Source organism: Eretmochelys imbricata, chromosome 18, assembly GCF_965152235.1.
Source record: "Eretmochelys imbricata isolate rEreImb1 chromosome 18, rEreImb1.hap1, whole genome shotgun sequence".
NCBI classification, from domain to species: domain Eukaryota; kingdom Metazoa; phylum Chordata; order Testudines; family Cheloniidae; genus Eretmochelys; species Eretmochelys imbricata.
This window is the reverse complement of record NC_135589.1, coordinates 13,485,650-13,508,500: the sequence shown is the minus strand read 5'-3', so window position 1 is coordinate 13,508,500 and position 22,851 is coordinate 13,485,650. Positions and strand designations below refer to the sequence as shown.

General features: G+C 46.8%; 1 protein-coding gene across 1 annotated transcript in view; it reads left to right on the top strand.

Moving 5' to 3' along the window:
* The first annotated feature begins 617 nt into the window (after positions 1–617).
* The window catches only part of SLC25A33 (solute carrier family 25 member 33), a 34,484-nt gene continuing 12,250 nt past the window's right edge, over positions 618–22,851 (top strand). Inside the window, exons 1-2 of the mRNA XM_077837349.1 lie at positions 618–708; positions 19,412–19,591. Coding sequence (XP_077693475.1) covers positions 659–708; positions 19,412–19,591 — 230 coding nt within the window. The 5' untranslated portion in view covers positions 618–658. The remainder of the gene's footprint in view (positions 709–19,411; positions 19,592–22,851) is intronic.

Below are 22,851 nucleotides of genomic sequence, written 5' to 3'. Positions count from 1 at the left end.
CATGCACTGCCTACCTGCTTGCTGAAACCCCATTCCCACTGCACAGTCTTCTTACTGCATATCTAATTCCAGTGCACCCCTACCTGATTGCCCCTGCAGCCCTACCTTTGCTGTACTTCCCAGCCCCAGTGTGCCAGCCCTAAACCCATACCCTTGCATACCCCTTGCAATCTCACTGCACCAGCCCCAAGTCTTCACCCCCATCCAATGCACCCCCATTGCACCAGCCTCTGGGCTGCACCCCCCATCTCCCTACACTCCCATCCCATTGCACCCCCAATCGCCCTGCACCCCTATCCCATTGCGCCCCCAATCGCCCTGCACCCCATCCCATTGCACCCCCAATCTCCCTGCACCCCCTATCCCATTGCGTCCCCAATCTCCCTGCACCCCCCCCCATTCCACAATGCTCCAGGCTCGCCTCCTCCGCATTGTAGCACCAGAGCTTTCGTTTCCCCCTATGACGTCAGTGCCAGCGCCCCCGCCCCGCCCCCGAAGGTCCCGCCCCACTCAGTCCCTGGTTGGTGGGTTCACATCCCGCCGGCTTCACGTGATTTCCGAGGCTCCGCCCCCACCAGGCCCTGGTCCCGGGCCCGGTCGGCGCAGGCGCAGTGAGGAGGCAGTCGCGGAGCCGGTAGCAGGAGCCGGCGGCGGAGTCATGGCGGGAGCCCCGCAGGAGAACACGCTGCTCCACCTCTTCGCGGGGGGGTGAGTGCCCGGACCTGGCCTCCCCGGGGCTCCTCCCTCCCCCCATTCATTCCTGGGGTGTCCTGGGACCAGCCCCCCTCTCCCCCCCTTCTCCTTCCTGGGGTGTCCTGGGACCAGCCCCCTCCCCCCCTCCTCCTTCCCCCCATTCCTCCCTGGGGTGTCCTGGGACCAGCCCCCTGCCCCCTTCCCCCCATTCCTCCCTGGGGTGTCCTGGGACCAGCCCCCTGCCCCCTTCCCCCCATTCCTCCCTGGGGTGTCCTGGGACCAGCCCCCTGCCCCCCCTCCTCTCCTCCTTCCCCCCTCTCCTGTTGCCCCCTCTTCTCCTTCCCCCCTTTCCTTCCTGGGGTGTTGTGGATCAGCCCTCCTCCTCCTTCCCCCTTCACCTGTTCCCCTCTCTCCTCCTTCCCCCCATTCCTTCCTGGGGTGTTGTGGATCAGCCCCCCTCCTCCTCCTTCCCCTGTTCCCCTCTCTCCTCCTTCCCCCCATTCCTTCCTGGTGTCTCCCTTGGGTGTCCTGGATCAGCCTCTCTCCTCCTCCTCCCCGCCCCATTCCTTCCTTCCTTCCTTCTCCCTCAGGTGTCCTGGCTCAGGTCCCCCCACGTCCCCAGCTTCCTCCCCCCCATTCTTTTCTTCCTTCCCTTCGGGTGCCCTGGATCAGCCCCCTCTTCCCTTCCCCCTTCACCTGCTCTCCTCTCTTCTTCCCCCCCATTCCTTCCTTGCATTTCCCTCGGGTGTCCTGGCTCAGCACTCGTTCCCCCTTCACCAGCTGATATCTCCCTTCTCCTTCTTTCCTGTCCCCCCTTAATTTTTTCCTGCCTCATCTTCTCTTCCTCTCCTGTTGATATCTCTAGATATTCTCTTAAAAGGCTTCGGTTATAAAGAGGTTTTGTATGGGGAGGGTGAGACTTGAATAGTCTCACACGTGGGATGGGGGAAGGGAAAGCATCGCCGCCACCCTCCTCCCCCCCATGTCCACCCAAATGTGCCTCAGTTCAGAGAGAAATACGACTGAGGAGCGGGGGGAAGTGGTACGGGCAGGGATGGGGTTAAAGAGGTTCACATGACACACACACACAGTAGAACATGCCTTTCAGCAGCAGCCAAGACTGGGGTTAGGGCAGACTGGCTCATTCTCCTTCCTGTCTTTTAAAGCCCTGGCTGTGTGGACGTGGAAGGCACAATCCATGACCCAAAACGTTCATGCTCTAGTGCAGGCACACAGGATATACCTGCTGACAGCATAGGCCACGGTGGCAGTGATATCTGGAGGCGCTCTGGATCACAGTGCGTGCCTGCTGCTACCATTGCAGTTCTGGTTTGCACTGAGTTTTGCATTATAACCTGTTTTCAGCTGCTCATAACCTCACTGGAAACTTTCCCTTTGGGCTGCAATTCCTCATCCTTTTATACATATTTTTTGATAGTGCAAACATTTGATGCTACGGTATTGTTGCTTTCTCTGTCTCCTGGAATCAGATGTTGGGTTGTTATTGATCTGCTGTTTTTTTCCCTTTCAGTCTTTTAAATCTTTCCTTGTCTCATCCACGTCCTTCCCCTGTATTCTTGTTGTTTGTGCCATTGCAATAAGGCTGTGTAAGGTGGTGCTGCTGCCTCCCTGCAGTGGAACTGTATTGCATCTTAGCAAAATATCTTTTCCAAATATTGCATCATTAGGGGCAAGCAAGTCTAAAGCCTTATGACTGAGAAGGAAATGGGGGTGGTTTTGGTGCAGTATTGATGGTGTTAGCAATTGAGAAGGTACTAGGGAGGTTCTTAGAGCCCTGGTCAGCCTTTGGTATGGACTTTGTGGGCATTTGATACTGGGGCCACTTGGCTGGAAACATGACTGCACTGGAGTGCCACATCCCAGGGATACCCTGAGCAGCAATTGCCATTAATCTGCAAAGCCAGAAAGAGCCATGGAGTAGCAACATAGCAATCTGTGTTCATTCCTCCGGAGGCTGAATGGTTTAGTGCTTCTTCCCCCTCCCACACCTCAGTGACAAAAAGTGTTTCTCTCCCTTGAGAATGTCCCCATAAAAGTGAAGTTTGGACTCTGTGTAAATGTCACTACCTTCCTGGAAGGGTCAGTGTAATAATCTATTCTTTCTAGACCCTGCGCTTGTGGTGCATATTGACTAGTCCTGGTAGAGGAAAGGAGCATTCTGAGGACCTGTATTATGCATTCATGCTGTAAGGCTCGTGCAGCCTGTGGCAGGCAAAGGGAAAAGAGCAGTTTGTGATGGAGTCACTAGGTCCACATCTGCAGTATAGAAGAGACCATGTCCTGAAAAAGTGCAGAGGATTTATGTGGCAGGGCAAGAATTTCCTTTTAATACTATGATTGAACGCCTGGAATCCTCAGGTTTCTTTCATATACAGGTGCAGGGATGTCCGGGTGGGGCGGATTTTGTTTTTCTTGATCTTAGCAGTGTGTGATCTATGAGGATGACTTGGGAAGGGTAATGGCAGTTGATAGTTGTGGTTGACCACATGCTGGAATTCAGTCTTGTCCAAAGCGAATTTCAATAGCTTTAAGGCTTTGTGTTTTGTTTCTTGATTACATAAAGAGCACAGAGGCTTTTGCTTGAGACATGAGACTTAAAAAAGCAGTATCTATCCAGTTGTATGTTTCTGTACTGACCTGCTAGGTATTAACACTAAAGCCTTTTTGTGTGTGTACTAATCAGAATTATGAAAGTGTGTTGTTTTTCCCATTGTCTTCATAATAAAAACCAATGGATTCTGTGCCAGGGCTGGCAAATTATGACTGGTTTGCAAGGCTGCTCTTAGGCAGTAAAGGTAGAAGTCAAAGGTTTTGTCTACACTGCCACTTTACAGTGCTGCAACTTTCTTGCTTGGGTGTGAAAAAACACCCCCCTGAGCGCTACAAGTTTCAGTGCTGTAAAGTGCAGTGTAGACAGTGCACCAGTGCTGGGAGCTAGTCCCCTCATGGAGGTGGTGGGTTTTTTAACAGCGCTGGGAGAGCTCTCTCCCAGTGCTGGTGCCATGACTATGTTGCTAGTGAAGACCTACCCTAACTTAGTGGGTCTTGGGACCGGACTGAGGGCTAGTCTACACTGGCAATGCTAAAGTGCTGCTGTGGTCTTGTGTACCTTGTGTGGTCGCAGCGCTGGGAGAGAGCTCTCCCAGCCCTCTAAAAAAACCCACCTCAATGAGGGGTGTAGCTCCCAGTGCTGGGGCACTGTTTACACTGGCGCTTTACAGCACTCTGCTCGGGGGTGTTTTTTTCACACCCCTGAGCGAGAAAGTTGCAGCGCTGTTAATTGCCAGTGTAGACAAGCCCTTAGGAAAAGTGAGTTGTGTTTGCTATGATATCCAAGTGTGTGTAATTACAAAATCATATATAACTGTGACATTTTGCTGCATTTGTTAAATGAATGACTTGAGGCTAAATCCTGCCCTTATGTGTGCCTCCTGTTGAAGTCAATGCAGGACGCCATACAAAGGCAGAGCTCAGCCCGTGGTCTTTAGGCAACTTGCCTGAGCATCAATTAACTGAATTCAGGGGGGGTGGGGGTGGGAATGTTTGCAGAGCATATTTAGAACTTCTTGCATAGGCTGCGATTAAAAAGTAAGGCTGTGAAACTGCATAACCTAATGTTCCAAAAGATGCCAGAAGACTGTGGAGACTGAAGTCCTCTATTTAGCAACAGACCAATGTTCTGAGAGGTAAGCAAGGCTCCACTATTAACTAGATTAAGACCAGCGATCAATTTCATATAGTCTACTGAAGTCCTGTCAGTTGGCAAGTACTTTGGAAGAAGGTTTTGTAGTGCAGACAGATGAACTATCCAAAAAGATGGGCTTATAATGGAAATTGACCAAGCTTCATGTAATTACTTAGTGCTAGCATTGCAGGATTTTTCTCTAAGAATGTCAACCATAAAATGAGAGAGACGCACCATATTTTTAAATCTTATTGCAAGAAGTTATTCAGGAGGAGAAAAGAGAGTGTAGCCTTTTCATCATTTAGTCACTTTTAGAATATCTAGGATCCTACATGTAGTATACTGAACTTTCACATAAAAATAGGAAAGAAGTTTACAACTCTTTAAAAGGTGGAGCACAGAACTCTCTGTGAAGGTTATTTACTCAGAAATGCCAGGAACCATTACAGCTTTTTATACTCTGTTTTTCAAGTTAGCAGTACTGATTCATCCAGTAAATTAAAACCCACAAAGCTGTTTTCTGAAGGCACTACCTCTTCTCATTCTGGCTTGTAGTAGTACATGTTGACTTAAGTACAGTAGTATCTGGATCCCGCCACTGAGATGTGGGCCCTATCTGTTCATTTATGTAGATAATAAAGATGCTTATCCAAGGTTCCAGGTGTCCCAATGTAATTGTACAATAAATAATTAAATTGATCCTCAGCAGCATTAAAATCAGTTCCACAGGACCTGAGCCATCCCCTTCACCACTTAACCTCAGCTTCTCCAGAGATCCTATTGAACAGGTTTCTTTTGCAGCGTACCTAGAAAGTCACCAATCTTGGGCTGTCACAGGAAACACCCTGCCAACCATCCCCTCTTTTATAACGAGGGGGTCTAGTTCAAGCACCCTTGAGACCACATGTTTGGCAGTAAGGCACAGGGAGGTAGATCAGGCACTGTACAGACACACTAATAGAAGAGGATCCCTATGCTGAAGGTCTGCCATCCATCCTTGCTGTCGGTCATCCATGTTTCATGACTGACAGTTCGCACTCAACAGCAGTAATGGTACTGTAACAAACCAAGCTAGAGCAAATGTGCACCACTACCCTGTATTGGATTGGGCTGGAATTGCTCAGCTTTGTGCTTGGTCCCTGTTTTGCGAATATATGATCGTGATGAACACCACAGAAACGTCTATAAAAATGAAAATAACAAAGTAGTCGTGAAGTCTTTCCTTCAAGCTCATAGCCTGCACTCTTGAGGCTAGAGGATCTAGGTGAAATTCATAAAGCTGTTTTATGCAGCATAGTGGTGACAGTGAAGTGCCTAGGTGGTCACAGTGTGGTTATGCTATTTAACATTTACAGCTCTTAACCATGTGACCAACCACTTCTCTTCTGCTGTGCCGGAGGCTCCCTCTGCCCCTGTTCATTTCTGTCTTCCTCCTTTCTTCCATGTGAACTCTTAATGCACTGAACTTAAATTCTTCCTCTAGACTTGCTTCTACTAAGATAGCTGAGAAATTAGCCAGCTGTAATAGCTCAATAGGGAGCCTGTTGGGGATAGCTGATATGTCTGAGTTGTGTGCTGTATCTTTCTTCCACCCATTGTTCGTTGCTTGAGGATATTTACAATTAAAGATTGTTAGGTGCTATGTTACTATGGTGATAAAGTCCGTATGAAAACCTAAGACATGTAGATAGTTATGGGTGCTACTGTGCTATCTGCTAGGCATTGTCCAAACTGTTTGGAAGAGCTCCTAATCCAAGGTCCCAATCCTGCATACACTTAAGCATGTGCTTAATTTGTATGCGTTTATCCCCATTTTTGCAGATGGGGAACTAAGACAGAGAGAGACATACTTGCCCAATGCGACATAGAAAGTCTGAGGCAAAGCAGGAATTTAAATCAAATCTTCAGTGTCCTGGACTAGCACCCTAACTACTGAATTGTTCTTTTTCTCTTCACATATGCATAGGAAATCTGGTGTGTTTTGGAACAGTGACAAGATACATAAACTTGGGAAACCAACATCACCTTGGATTAAGTGTTATAAACCCTGCTATCCTTATGGGGTTTTGCTTTTTAGCAGTATAATAAACTTACAGCACATTCCCTTTAGAGACAAAATCTGATTAAAGGAAAACTTCAGTGATTAGATATTTATTTTGCTAACTATATTACACTATCAAAGCAATTTTTGTAAACCATTGTCACTGCTTCAGCTCTTCCATTCAAGTGAGGGGCAAAGTTTCTTGTTTCCCCTCCATGTAAACTCTGTGGAGTAGGGACTGTCTCTTTGTTCTGTTTGTACAGCTAGCACAATGGGGTCCTGGTCCATGAGTGAGGCTCGTAGGTGCTACCTCAGTACACACAAATAATAATAATTCCCATCAGGGTCTCTTTGATGGTGCAAACTAGGACTCCGGTCCTGCAAGCACCTCCACCTAATCAGATCCTGGCATGGTGATCCACTGAAGTCAGTGGGGCTCCCTAGATGTAAGGGTCAGCCCACACAGAGTTGGTTGTAGTACCAGGGCCTAGGATGAAAAGGTTCCACTTTGCCAGTAGAAAGCATTAGAAAGTGGGAACAAATGAAGTTTCTGTAAGATAAATTCTGAACTTAAACCCCCTTTTAATGACAATTTTGCAGTTGATATAAGAGCCACTCCATCACTTAAAACAATGTTGTTGGTGATTATGGCGATGGCTGCGGGGCCCTATTGTGCTAGGCACTGTGCTTATACAAAACTAAAATGGACCCTGCCCCAACCAGCATGCAAGTTTACCTAACCTTACAGCTTTGAAGCTATCCAGCACTTAATGCAGACTAGGAGTGAAAGAATGGACTTTGACACTAGAAAGCATCTTTAAATTGTAGAGAGGTAGCTTCCTATTAGCTTTAGTGTATTTATAGGCAGTCACAGTGGTTCTTGCTGATTTCGTCTTGTTCGTTAGATGGAGTGTTTCTGTTAAGGATCACACTAATAACAGCAAAGCAAATCCTCCTGTGCTGTGGATTAGATAGATGAGTCTGAGGCAAGAAGGATTTAATCAGCAACAAACAAGAATGAGACCTGGTAACGCCTTGAACACCTTGAATGGGTGATCTGTGTGACGTTACCGTGATCGCTCACGCCTTCTGATGTGCCCGGATGCCACGGTGAGGAACATCGCGGAGAGTGCTCTGCAGGATGCTGTCAAGAAGCAAATCGCAAGGACCCCCTCCAAACAAGATGTCGCCACCTACCTGAGCGGCTCGCTGGAAAGTGAATTTGGAAGAGATGGGGAGACTTGGCTTTGCTCTGGACTCATGCCCGCAACGCTATGTGATGACTGGAGAAGTGTATCAGCTACCACTGGATGTGCGTGCTAGTGGGAAGCCAGCAACCACTTCTTCCCTGATTTGCCGACTGGAGGTTCATCCACAAGACCTGGCTCAACTGCATCCCATTGAACAGAGCTGTCCACCACGGGAATCGGAACAAGCGATGCAGGAAGTGCGGCTATGCCAACAAGACGCTACCCCACGTACTGTGTAGCTGCAAGCCCCATGCGAGATTGGCGGCTGCGACACAACGCCATCCAAGATCACCTGGCTAGAGCCATTCCGCGACCTGTGGGGAAGGTTGCTGTAAACTCCGCCATCCCTGGAACTGACAGCCAACTGCGACCAGACATTGTCCTCACCAATGAGGACTGGAACAAGATCATCATGGTGGACATCACAGTGCTGTTCAAGAACAGGACCCCAGCCTTCCACGATGCCCGAGCTCGAAAGGTAAAGAAGTATGCCCCTCTGGCCGAAACCTTGAGAGCTAAGGGTTAACAGGTCCAGACACGTGCGCTGATCGTCGGAGCCTTACACTCATGGGACCCCAGTAAGAGTGAGTGCTGAGAGAACGCGGAATTGGTCAACGCTACGCCCAGCTGATGCAGCAACTCATGGTGTTGGATGCCATCAGGTGGTTGAGGGACATCTCCATAGAACACGTCACTGGACATCAGCAATACCAGGAGGAATGAGCTGGAGTGCTGATGAGAAACACAGTCAGGAAAGGTTTCAGAGTAGCAGCCGTGTTAGTCTGTATTCGCAAAAAGAAAAGGAGTACTTTTGGCACCTTAGAGACTAACCGATTTATTTGAGCATAAGCTTTCGTGAGCTACAGCTCGCTTCATCGGATGCATTCAGGAAAGTAACAAATACTGTCCTCATGGATTATATTTTCTAAATGGACAACCAACCTAATTCTCAATTACTGAGGGACAAACTCCCCTCATTGAGATGTGCTTTCCATTACCAAATCTCTATACAACTTTTCATGAGTATTCGGATTCTAATATCTAAACTGTATTATTCAATCTATTCAGCTAAATTTGGGTTATTGCTGATTATGTATTCTCTGTATCATCTGACTTTTAAAAACTAACTTTGTGTTTGTGGATACTCTACGCACTCTACCTAGATGTATAGACACTCTTTTCCCAACCTGTGTATTATATAATTTTTTCAACATTCGCTTTAATAAAATTTTTAATTTGTGTGTGTGCTTAAATGTTTCAAGGATTGGGGCCCAATTCAAAACCTCCCCTGCTTCGCAGATTCCAAAAGGAAACAGCCAGCAAAGCCCTCTTGAAAAGCCTGCTGGAAAAGATTGGGTTTGCAGTATGCCCTGAAGGTCAACCAGCTCAAGCTATTTCAGACCAAAGGTGTGAGGCAGATTCCAAAGATGAGGAAGATACAAGGAGTCCTCATGGAGAACCTTCCTGGCTGCTCTCAGTTACATCCAAAGTTGCTCTAGTTTGATCGCTGCCAATGTGTTAAGTTGCATCACTGCATCTGCAAGAGGTGTTTCAAACAGGTGAGTCCCAGGCCATTTAAGGCTCTATTGATCAAAACCAACACCTTTAAACTTCACATGGGACCACTGGGTAGCCAATGCAGGTCACAAAACATTGGTGTCATGTTTTTATGGTGAAGGACTCTATTTAACAAACAAGCTGCCACTCTCTGCCCTAGCTTCAGGATTTAAAATATTGCTCCATGTAGAGCACTTGTAGTAGCAGGTAGATTTGTGGGGTTTTCTTAAATCAATAAGGAACAGGGCAGAGGAGGCCTCCTAATAAATTGCTCCAGCAGAGGTTAATACTTGTATAGTGCAGTGCAAACACTCATCCTTACAACACCCTCTGGGAGGAGGAGAATACTAATTCACCTACCTTACAGATAGGGGAAACAGAGACATGCAGGTTAACATGACTTACAGGGCCACAGTAAATTATGGGCAAAATCTGGATTAGAACTCAAGAGTTCCTGGCTCCCAGTCCTATGCTTAGTCCACTGGTCTGTGTACACTCTGATAAGAAAAAGGTCTTTCTATTTCCTGAGTAGTGTCTAAACACAGCACTGATCTGAGAACAGGAAAATGCTTTGCAAGAATTCATGTACCTGGTAACAAAATTATTAGTTGGAACTTTATTGAATGCTTAATATAATTAAGGGGCTTGTCTGCTTGTCCTTATTTCATTACTTATTTTAATACAAAATCTGCTTCAGTCCCTGAGTTTGCATCCACTTATTTCACTTAATGCAGTGCTCAAGCATTGAAGGCATGACCTGCTTAACAGTCCCCACTGAGTATTCATTGCTGGAGATTGTGGCATGTTGCAGAAAAACAGACTAAAACTTTCCACCGCAAAATAAATCTGGTGAAAAGCTCTGTAAAGAGCATTCACCTCAGAACCCCCTAACTTTGAGATGATTCAAAATTCAGCTGTTGGGGACGCTTCTCAGTGCTTCCAGTTTTCCTAGGACGAAGATGGGCACACAATGAAATGTTAAGAGCTAGATATTGAGCCCCTTACTTGTGTAAATAAGCGATTATTTACCTGAGTGGTCCCACTGAAGGGAATTGACCTGCTGGGTGACCCTGGGCGACCCTGGGCAAGTCATTTCCTTTCTCTGTGCCTCAGTTTCTCAATATTTAAAATGGGGGGTAAATAATACTGCCCTCCTTTGCAAAGCGCTTTGAGATCAACTGATGAGAAGTGCTATATAAGAGTGAAGTGTTATCAAATGCTTGACAGCGTGAATAAGGGGGCTTCCAATCTGGTCCTCTCAAATTATCCTTCATTATAGCGTTGGCTGGGCTCGTAGCAGTTTTTGACCCATTCTGTGTCTTCTGGGATTACACCATTTACCATTCTTAATTTTCCCCAACAATTATGCTTGGTCTAGCAATGCTGAGTTCGGGTTTCCTTTCTAGTTGAGTTTTGGTTTTAAGTTTTGGGAGTCGTGCACATAGACTAGGTTGTTGAGATGCTGACAGCTTCTTTAGAATACAGTCACTGTGTACTGGGGCAGACATTAAGTATGAATGTCAAGGTCTTTGCAAATATAGAAAGTGGGAGGTAAAAAGAGAAGCACAATCAAATGTTGAGCCTAGCAACCAGGACATGATTTTTAAATAAAGCTTTTGCATCTACAATAAATAAACAAATATGCTTATGTAATCATATGTACAGAGAGGTACGGGGGGTGCTACTGCACCCCCTGGCTTCAAGTGGTTTCCAATTATATACAGGGTTTACAGTTCAGTTCAATGTGTATCAGCATCCTCGCTATACAAATTGTTCCAGTCCCCCTGTATGTAGTTACATAGGGCTTCCCATCAGTTCTTGTCATAACTGCTTACTAGCTGCTTTGTGGTCCTTCTGGCACTGATGGGAATTCTTGCACATCATGGGAAAGATCCATTTCTGTTGCGATCACGTGCTTCTGCTGCCTGTAATTCTTAGGTGAGGGTGGAGAGAGTAGACGCTACTTTTAGCTACCTTTAGACCTTTCTGATTCTGGACTGCTTTCTCTTTCCTAATGAAGAACAAATTGATTGTGAAACCCTTTTATTTTGATTTTACAAGAGGCTGATGCAATAAAAGCTGTGTATCTTGTCGTGAGAACTAAAATTTTGCAGCTGGTACCTCAAAGTAATTTTAACCAGTATGGAGTCTTGGTGGACGCGATAGCTGTAACTTTTACTTTGGAAACTCTGATCTGGCTGCATATTCATAATCCAGTGCTGCAAGGGTTTGGCTTTGTTTGCGTAGCTGTTTAAGGTTGTTGCTGTTTTTTTCCTTTTCCCAGATGTGGGAGTATGAGACACTCTGGGAATACTAGAAAGTATTTCCTTTATGTGCAGCAGGCTATTTTCAGCTGTCTTCCCAGGAAATAGAACATCACAGGGAGAGATGATGCAAGGAAACCTCATGCGGAGGAAAATCAGCTGATCAGAGCATAGTGTTAATATACTGAAGTACTTACTGGAGCTGACCTGCAGAGAAGTCCAGAGATTTGCTGTGCTAGATAGTGTTGTGTTTAAAGTCATGCTGGTAACATTTGCCCTGAGCGGTTAAAGCTGATTATGTGGATACTAACTCGTGCTGTGTATGAAAAGGTTACACACTTATTCCAGGAGGTACTTGCACTTAAATGGTAGAGGCTGCATACGTGTCGGAGGTTACTGAATTGCAGGATGGAAGGGCAGTTCGTGTGTGTGAACAGGACAAGATGGCAGAGGAGGTAGCTAGTGGCTGGAGGAGAATGGCCAGGTGTCCGAGAAGGTTGGAGAAATTGCATAACAAGAGATGTCACTCAGTGTAGGAATCATAATGTTCTCCTGTCAGTCATGAGGGCTGTGGTAGTTAGTACACATACTCACGTAAAACCCTAGACCGTATATTTTTAGAAGCAAGCTGCACAAAATAATCATAGAATCGGATAACCTTTTCATATTGTGTAATCTATTGTCTGTAAGTAGTTAACTTCGTTTTATCATGTATATGGAATAAACAAGATGTAACTAAATGTTTGGCATGGTGCAGTGTGGGCTATTCCTGGTTCTAATACAGACTTCCTGTGTGACCTTGGGCAAGTCACTCAATCACTCAGTGCTTTGGTTTCCCCATCTGTGAAACAGAGATAATGCCTCCTTTCTCACACCCATTACCTGTATTGTATGTTTAGATTTGTAAGATTCAGGCAGGGAAAGTTTCTTACAGTCCCTGTACGATGGGGCCCTGATCCCAGTCTAAGTGCTACTGTAATATAAATGATCAAAGCATAACATTGTGTTTCTTATGTTTAACTCTAACAGCATGAAAACACAGATTAGGCAGCAAGTGCTCATGTTCTTTGCACTGCCACCTGTTCGCTTCAAGATGCAATTCAGAGTTTTGGCTACAGTCCTACGGCCCTGAATAAAAAGGGACCCCAGTAGCCAAGATTGCCTTTTGCCTAACACCCTGTTGTAGCAATTAAGGTCTGAAATTCTTTGATGGCTGGTTAGTTGCCAGGAGCAGTGAGAGGGCTTTCTCTGCCCTCTTTGCAGCCTGCCAGAATTCTAAGGGCATTGCCGAGCATATAAACTCTGGTTTTAGGGGTGTGGGTTTTTTTAATATTTAGTCTCACCAGCATCTGGTTACATAATGTGGATGTGGGTGACACACTGCAAAAATGGTGGTTACGAAGCTCTGCCTTTTTTGAGTGGCTTTACATATAATTTTGTGTCTCCAATTTTCCCCCCTGTAATAGCACCTAGCAGTTAAGACACTCTATAAAAAGAAAGCCAGCAAAGAAGATTGTATGACTAAAGCATCTGTCCCATTATTTATGTAAATAGGGAAGGATGACTTTCTTTGGTGAAAGCAGAAACCTACTACTGTGCTTACATAATTTTTCATTTCAAAGGGAATTCATTAATCACTTCGGTTTCTGTTCTTGGATGATAAATTCTTTAAGATGGGGGTGTAGACAGGCTGAGTCAAGTTCTCCTCTCACGCCATGGATTTCAGCGGAGTCACTTGTGATTTACACTACCATAAGTGAAGGTAGAATCTGGTTTGTTGTGCCAGTGTTGGATCCAGGCATTCAGGAGCAGAGGGAAGGACTTGAGGTACATGTCAGATCCATGCCCAGAATGCAATTCCAACCCCAAACTATTTTAAAGTCTGTACTCTGGGACCGGACAAAGGTTTTGTTGTGAAGGGTTTTCCCTGCCCAGGGCCCCAGTCCCTTCCCCCTCCACCTTCTCTGTGTTCAGGCAAGCACATGGGCAGCACGCACAGTTCATGCTGTCCATTGAGGAAGATGTGCTAAAGCCTTGTGCTCCAAAGCTCTATTTGCAGAGCAGATAGCTAATGTCAGGCCCAGGTTCTGTACACAAAGTGAGCAAAGTGCTGATAACAACCAAGCTGCTTGTTCAGTCAGTCTTTTGTGTCAGTTTTTCTGTAAATGTAGCTCACCCTCAATCCATGCAACAGAATTTCAGCTGCTGTGTGTGTGCCTAGCTTCCTAAGCAGCTTCGGTGTTTTATTCTACAGCCAAGGTCAAAATCAAGTGGATTAAAATGTCTGGAGGCAAAGCTGTTTCTCAGAATACCTGTTACTGTAAAATGCATGGATTGCCACTGGTTTAGGATAAGCTCTTTCTGTTTGTGATAGGAAGGAGCAAGAATCAAGAAGATGAAGGAAAACACACTTGACTGATATTGTTACTCATAGTTTAAGGCTCTAAAGTTCTCAGATTTCACAGGGGGGCTGTTTGCATGGGGGAGAATTATTAATGGTAAAGGGAGGAAGAATCTTGCAGTCTATCCAGCAAATACAAACAATAATGGGGAAACTGGAATTAAAGTACCCTCTGTTTCCAAATAGTCCTGGATGTTCTGATCATCTTTACAGTAAGGCCTAGTCTATCCTTAAGTTTTGCTGTCAAAACCCCTATAGTGTAGATAGATGCAGCTTATACAGGCAAAAAGAAATGCTTTTGCCCTTATAGTTTATATCAATTCAGCAAGCAAAATTAGCTCTACCACCAAAAGCACATGTTATGACCAGCTTTTCTCAAATGCGGTCACCAGGGGATTTTTCTGTGGCCTGGGTGGAGATTGGGTGGAGGGTCGCAAAGCAGTTGCTCCTGGCTGCCTTGGTGTTTGCTAGCACTGCCAGCAAGGGATCAGCGCTCTTCACCACAGAGCCTCTTGGGGGCTCCGGGCAGCGCCTCTGCAGACATGTGGGGCCAGTGTGCCAGCGTGCTCAGGGGGCTGCAGGCTTCAGCCTGGGGCAGTGGGGCTTAGGGTTGGAAAAATTGTCAGAGCAGCCACCAGCAGGGGTTGGTGGCCGCACTCTGAGGCCACCAAAAAGAGTTGTTCAGCAAATCCCTCGCTAGGTAGGGGCTTGCGTAACAGGGGGCAAGAAGTAGCACAGGCCCACCTCCAATCAGCAGGGGCACAGAACTCCTGCGGTGCTGGGTCAGGGAGAGCGAGCTCCACTGGCCCCCGGGGCGGGACGGGGAGAGATGAGTAAGGTCCACTGACTTGGGGGAAGGGGGGAACCAGCCTCTCGAGCCGCGGACAGCACAGAGATTGCCCCTCCAAAAGCGACCAAACTTTTATTCTTGTGCACGCCCCTAACACTAGGGCATTTGCCTGCATAGAAATGTCAGAGAAAATCACCCCTAACCAGCCTGGCTATAGCAGCAAAAGTTCTTAGTGTGTAGACCTGGCATTAGACTTTACTCTGGTGCGTATGAGTTTTTCCAGCAAGTTCCTTGTAACTCTATCAGGCACTGCTTGGCCTGTGAGTAAGATGAGGGGCAGTTTTTTGCTTCCTTCTCATGGACAACACCTAAATTGCAATTTCACCATAAGATCCACTGAATTAAATGGTATTCTCCAAAGGGAATCTCATAGCATGTTATCACTTCAAGAAATGCTAAGACACTTGTGTAAACAAAGAAAATGCTTCCTTCCATTGAGTTGAGCTGTGGAAGATCTCTCCTATTTAAGTTGTAGAAAACTGAACTTTTCATTCTACATCCTAGCTAACGCCTATAATAATATCTTATAGCACACTTCTTCAGTAGATCACAAAGCACTTCACAAAGGAAGTATCCTACTGAGGCACACAGGGGCAAAGAGTTTTGACCAAGGCCACTCAGCCAGGGCAGTGGAAGAGATGAGAATAATACCCAGCTCTTTTGAGTTTTAGTTCGGAGCTCTATCCACTTGGCCACACTGCCTCTGTTGATCATTACTGGCAAGGGTTAATTCTGGAGCAGAGAGCTTCAGCATGATTGCAGGAAGCAGCAGCATGCATGTAAGGTGAGGTGCAACACACTAGTTCAGGGGGTCTCACACTCAATTTACCTTAGAGCCAGTGCCAGTCCTCAAATACCCCCAGCAGGCCAGTAATGTCACTGACAATGGTGGTCCAAAAAGAAAATGTTTATATTTTGTTTTTTATTTTGAATTTCTTAGCAATAATAAAACTGTCATACAACTTTATACAATTCTTTGCCTGCCAGAGAGTTTTTAGTGTTTGCCGGACACCTGGCAACACTTCAGTTCTGTCAGTTTGTTGATGTTTGGCCTCAGTGACAAAGCCGTTGAAACCTTCAGGATTACAGCAAGGTGTGCATCAGATAGTTGTGGTCGGTATTTTGACTTGGGGTGGGGGAGTGACACTGCCTCCACGGCTTACTCTGCCTGGCAACTAATGATGCTGCCTCCATGGCTGATTCTGCCCAATGATTAGTGATGATATTTCTGTCCCTCTCCCCCAGCCAATGGGAGCTGCAGGGGGTGGTGCCTGCAGAAGACAGAGCCGGCAGCGTGGCTATATGGGCTTCTCCTCTATGGGCTGCAGTGGGGAGGCCGCTTACGTAGCAGTACAGTAAACTCCTCACTTAACGTTGTAGTTCTGTTCCTGAAAAATGTGACTTTAAGTGAAACGGTGTTAAGCGAATCCAATTTCCCCATAAGAATGGATGTAAATGGGGGGGGTTAGGTTCCAGGGAAATTTTTTTTTTTTTGCCGTACAGTACAGTACTATAGTTGGGAGGTGCCCCCGCCTTACCCCACACAGGCACAGCCTGCTGGCACTGGAGACAATGAGGCAGGCAAGGAGGCTGAAGGTTCTGTAGGCTAGGAGAAGCACGTTGCACAGCTGTAGCTTCCCCTACTCTGCAAGCACCAGGGGCAGGGCACTCAACCCTCAGCCTGCCCACTCCACCCCTTCCCCCAAGCCCCCACCCTTGACCCATTTCTTCTACCCTCCCTCCCTCCCCCTTCACTCCGCACGCCACATCCTTGCTTCTCCCCTGCCTTGCCTTGCGACGTTCAGGGGGCAGGGGAGGGAGGGAGGGGGAGCCTGTGCACCGAGTCCTCACTCCTCCCCCCTCCCTCCTGAATGCTGCAAGCCAGCTGATTGCCATGGGCAGGAGGCGGGGGAAGGAGGGGGAAAGTGCTGATCCACAGGATCTGCCAGCGGGTGGGAGGTGCTGTGGGGGGCGGGGGCGGCGTAGGGGAGCTGATCGGGGGCTGCCAGCTGTGGACAAAGTAGACAGCCAAACGACATTATAGCAAAGCATTGCACAACTTTAAATGGAGCATGTTCTGTAATTGAGGAGGGACGTAAGATCGAAACAACATTAAGCGAGAGGATGTTAAGTGAGGAGTTACTGTAGAACCTCTCTGAGCCACAAAATTGCATATTGTCCTAACCTGCAGCCTTGCCCCACATCTCAGCACAGATGTAATAGCAGAATGGTGTTGTAAGCTTACTGGAAAAGTTATGCGTGTTACTGAAGTTTTACACAATATGTACTATGGGAAAAAAAACATTTGCTAGCATGCCGTGAACTGTTAGGAGAAATCATTGTAAACAACATTTGTCAAAATAAATGAACCAGCTACATCTTGCAATCAACTGTCCTTGTTTTTCAATCATGTTTGTTTGTTTGTTTTAATTTCCAGAGGGTTTCCCAATCAGTAGTGTGAGTTAGCATTGTTCATTGCTCAATGTATACACAGTAGTTGCTAGTCCTTGGGGTGGGGTGTGCACGAGCAGGTTTCAGGGGGTCTGCCAAGCAGGTACAGCATTAGACTTTCTGGGGCTCATGACAGAAAGCGGAGGCCCCACCACGTGTAGCTCAGGGCCCCAAGCCCGGCCCCCTGGGGCTGAAGTTGGAGCCTGAGCAACTTAGCTTCACAGGGCCCTCTGTGACATGGGGCCCCGGGCAGTTGCCCTGCTTGCTACCCACTAATGTTGGTCCTGGCTTTTGAATGCAGAAAACCTGTTGTTGTGGCATGAGTGGGACGTGGAGTTTTTATAGCATGTTGGGGTGGGGGCTCAAAGGAAAACGTTGAGAACCCCACCCCCGAACTTACGGTATGCCTGCACTGCACACTAAGCCCAGGCTCTGATTCAGGTGCAGCCCAAGCCCTCCTTTCATCCGCACACACGAATCAGTCTAACTCATGTCAGCAAGCACTCAGGACCTGGGTCATAGGACCCTGCTAGGGCTTCGGGCTCTCACCCACCCCTCAAACGTTTTGCACGGTGGATGCAGCTCAAGCTGTAGACCCAAGTCAGAATGTCTGTGTAGTGCAGTACTGACGAACATTAGCGTGGCTGTGATACCATGGTCCAGCAATTGTAAACCCAGGTGTCCAATACAGTGAGGATGCTTGAGCACAGGCTTGGAAGCACGGTCCACAAGCCTGGACCCCACTGACCTGGATTTACGATGCCGTGTGTAGACACCCTTAAGGGCTTGTCTACTCAGGGACATTCAGGAAAGAAATGCACACTTTTAGTTAATTTGGAATTAAAAGTGCATTAGTTACACCCCATTAATCCCTGGGTGGACACTCTTTCAGAATTTAAGTGGCCTTATTTCGGTTTTGTTCACTAGTGAATTAAACTAAACTGAGATAAGATCACTTAAATTCTGAATGAGTGTGTCCACTCAGGGATTTCATGCAGTTTAACAAATCCACTTTAAATTCACACCATAAATTAATTCACATTAATTTTCCTTTGTCCCCAAGTAAACGAGTCCTCTCTATACCATTTGCTAACAGGAAGAAACCATTAGTCAAGAAAAGGAAGGCGAAGAAGACTAAATTGGGTTTTGTCAGCATGTAGATAATGGTGGGGAAAATAAGAGTTGAACAAGAGCAGCAACCATAGCACATGGTGTTACAGTTGAGAAAACAACAGACAAACTGAAATAAAACTAAATGCTTTCATTACACTTTTTTGTTTTGATTCTATCAGGTGGCAACCGTTTGTGTCAAGGACAAGATTTTCTTGACCCTTGTGAGTAGGGGCTAATGCACAGGCTTGGAATTCATGGTTTGTTTCTTTTTAAATTGTTAGTAAAGGTGTTATAGTTTAATATATAAATTACACCTGAGCTTCCCATATCAGAGTCAGTGACCCATCCAATTTGACCACATAGCTTGTCCTTTCGCCCCCCTCTCCTGCCCCCTGTCTTGTTCTCAAATATTAGCTAGTTTTTCAGGGCAATTAACTTGGAAGTCTGAGATTCCTCCACCTTCCACTTCTCAGAAGAGAGCGTATGAACTGCTTTTTAAAATGACTGACTGAAGGAGAGAAGGCTTTGTCACATCACTTTTGGCACAAGTCCCCTACAATTGCTATTTTTTACCTTCTCTAGCTAGGCTTTCTTGATGGAAGAATCCCCCAAGGACATAAATCTAGAGCCTTCTTTGTAATAGGGCTAGTGACCCACTAAAAACTGGAATTACCCCACTCCATTCAAGAAAACCAAATTCTCTTGCACAGTAAGATCAGGTGACCTGGACAAACAGGAACATAGAACACGGGACTAAGAGCTGATCAGTTGCTATTGATTTGGGCGTTTTGCTGACCTTCAGAATCCTCCTGCCACTGGTAACTTATGCAAGCATTGAGTAGAAAATGATTCACTAAATCTTTTTGAGACAAGGAAGCATTAGTGCTCCTGAATCTCTTTTTGAACCCTCCTCTTTTATCTCATGCCAAAAATTCCCCTCTCCTGGTATTGACATAAACACAGTTGTAACTCTTTCTTGCAGTGGGAGAAGGGAGGGGAAAGAACTTCACTTGTTATATAACGGTGGTGTTTCGATATGACCTTCTTTTGCTTACACCGTATTCTGTTTGCATTGTGCCATACAGGTGCGGGGGTACAGTTGGTGCCATTGTTACATGTCCCTTAGAAGTAATAAAGACCAGGCTCCAGTCTTCAAGGCTAGCTTTCCGGACTGTCTACTATCCTCAAGTCCAGCTGGGGACGATCAGTGGGGAAGGAATGGTCAGGCCGACATCTGTATCACCCGGACTTCTCCGGGTTCTAAAGTGAGTACAGCTCTTGTCATTCGTAGCATCCTGTGCAACCAGTGGACTTGACTCTGATTTCATTGCCACTAGTTTTACACTTGAATGGTGTCCTTCTGGACTCTCACTGGTGTGAGATGGGAATTGGGCCTTATGTATTCAGCATCAACTGAAAAGTTGAATTAACCTTTAAAAATACATCTTGTGGAAGCACCTTTGAATTTCCAAAGGAACTTATTTAAAACTGCACTGAGAAGCTTTCCAAAGAGTATTGGTTTGGATAAGTGTCTGGAGGTAGTATTTTTAAATAGACTTATTGGCTCTAAGCTTTCTGGTAAGTATGAAGCCCCAAGGATCAAGAGACGGTAGTATTCTCTTGCCAGGTGATATGTATGTCTGCTTGCAGGAGAAGTTTTAAAAATATGCCTTTCCTCCATAGCACTTCCTATAGCTCAGAACATGTGGATTCTCACCCTGTTCATCCTTTTGGATTTCTCATGTTTCTCAGTCTTTTGCACTGGAGCAGTGTAATGGGCAAGTCCTGCTGGCTAGGCCCCTATCTTAGCAGTGTGACTGAAAGACTGAGTGAGCCACTGAGGCAGAACTCCTCCCTCTCATCTCTGGAGCTGATGACGATCCTAGTTCAGAGTTGGAGCAGCATGGGAGAAAAACTTTTCGTTGCTGCTGTCTGTGCTGTGTACCTGTTCTGGGGACCATGGACTCCAAGACTGTCACTCTAACTGGGGTCTACCCCTCCACCTGTTTCAGGGAGCCTGGTCCCTTTTGTTTCGATGGGCTGTACCCACCTTTCTAAGGTTTTGTGGGCCCCCCTCCCGCCTGTGTGGGTGGGTGTTCAGTTGCTTTGATGGGCAGAATCCACAAACACCAGTCATCAAATAGTGTGGGGCCTTGGCCTAAAATTCACTTTAAAAAAAAAAAGAGAGAGAGCCAAAAGCCCATCAAGTGATGAAGAAGGGAAGAGTGTAAAGGCCATAGCGTGTGGTGTCTTGCATTGCTCGACTGGCACTGTGTTTTAGAGTATTAGACTGTAGTTTAATAATATTGGAATGGTCCAAACTAACCTCTGACACACTCTGTGCTGGAGGGTGAAGGGGTGTGTAACGCCACTGCTCTGGGTTTGCAGGGCAGTAGCGCAGTGGTGTACAGTTGGGACTGCTTTTCAGAGCAATCTATCCATGTCTTTCTTTTAAGGCTTAGATTCTGCCAAAAACTGCACAATTGGCAGCTTCAAGACTGAGCTTTTCCAGTGGCGATCTGGCTGCCAGGTTTCCTGTTCCCAGCTTCTTTGAAACAATAGATTGATAAAACTAACAATCCATTTTATACAAGCTTCCTATCTTTCATGTTTGCCACATCATTCATTGCTGTCCCCCGTCTTACATTCCCAGCTACGTGCTGCAAATTAGATGAGACTTGGTTTCTGTCCAAGAACCTGAACTGATGCAAACAGGATCTACATGATGTAATCTTTGCTCAGTACCTGGGGTTGGAAGGTCTCGGGCAGAGGCAGGCAAACTACAGCCCACGGGACCGTCCTGCCCGGCCCTTGAGCTCCCAGCCAAGGAGGCTAGGCCCTGGCCCCTCCCCCGCTGTTTTCCTTCCCCTGCAGGTGCGCCGCTGCGCGGGCAGCACATCTTGTGCCCGCCCACCTCCGAGGCTTTCCAATAAGCCCGTCCCACTGCTCTGAGCGGCATGGTAAGGGGGCGGGGGGAGTTGGATACGGGGCAGGAGGTCCCAGGGGACAGGGATTGGTTGGAGGGGGCGGAGGTTTTGTGGGGAGGGGGGGGAGATACACACTGGTCAGGAAACAGGGAGCGGTTTAGGGGATCCCAGGAAGAGGGGGGACAGGGAACGGGGGGGTTGGATAGGGCGTGCGGTCCTGGGGGACAGCTAGGGACAGGGGTCCCAGGAGGGGTCGGTCAGGGGACAAGGAGCCCCGGGCGGGGGGAGTTGAATGGATCAGGGTTTCTGAGGGGGGCATTCAGGGGCGGGAAATGGGAGGGAGGCAGGGGCCAGGCAGTTTGCGAAGGCACAGCCTTCCCTACCCAGCTCTCCATACCGTTTCGCAACCCTGATGTGGCCCTTGGCCCAAAAAGCTTGCACACCCCTGGTCTAGGGTGATCTTTTGAATTTGGAGGCCTTTCTGGTACAGGTAGGGCACTGGTGAATGCGTGTGAATGAGGGCTTCTCTGCACTGTTATGAAAGGCGCTGATTGTGACATGCCACACGGGAACTCATGGGGGAGGAGAGGGAAGAGGAAGGAGACAGTGTCTTTCACAAAAGCAGTCCAGCTAGAAAACCCAGCATGAACAGTCCCTAAGACAGCCCTATTCTTTCCTCCTCTTTTGCTATTTCTGACTGAACGAGCAGCCTTCTGTCTGCTACTGATGTGTGGTTTCAGGCAGTGCACATTATATGGTCATTCCCGTAAATCCTCAGCTGGGAGTTTGAACTCCCCCTGCATATCCCTGTTGGAAAATCTCCAAGGCTCGTCAGATGCCTCTGCAGACAGGTAGGAGCAGCAGTGTGTTCAGCCTAATCTTTTCATGACATACATCCAACAAAAGAAGACTGGATCGAAGGCAAGTCAGTGCTCCCAAGCTAATGGGTTTGTATGGCCTAACCTGAGGCCTAGGTCTCTGCTGCTACATTTCTGGAGAAAGCAAAGGCAAAATCTAATCTGCACCAGGTTTATGTAGATCTGTGCAAATAAATATTTGCACTTTATTTTCGTGCAACGATTTTTTGTTTACATCAGGCATTTTGGTGCACCCCTCCCCTCCCCCCCCCCAAAAAAAAGCCCAGCAAAACATGTTGGTTGATTCATGTAATACTGATAAATTTGGCACATTGCCCAGTGAAGTTGCATGAATTAGATAACAATACAGTGGCAATCAAGTCCTCTACAGACTGTGTAGCTTGCGTCACGTCACAACTTGAATCTCTTATTATAGATAAGCAATACTTCTCTCCCACCCTATCCCACAAATGCCAAGCACTCCTCTTTATAACATTTTTTTTTTGGTCAGATTGAGTCTAGAGCAGTACACGATGCACAACCAAGGTAACCGGAGCAAATCAGTACATTTTGGATGCATCTAACTCCCCTCCCTCCTGCGACACAAAGCAATCCTGATTAAAAGGGAGTCCAATAAAACCATTTCAAGGTAGCCAGTTCTTGTGACAGTATTCACCACTCTCTCTCATTTTCAGGGTTGTCCTTTGTGGGGAGATAGAAAGTTGGCTAAAACTGGGTGAG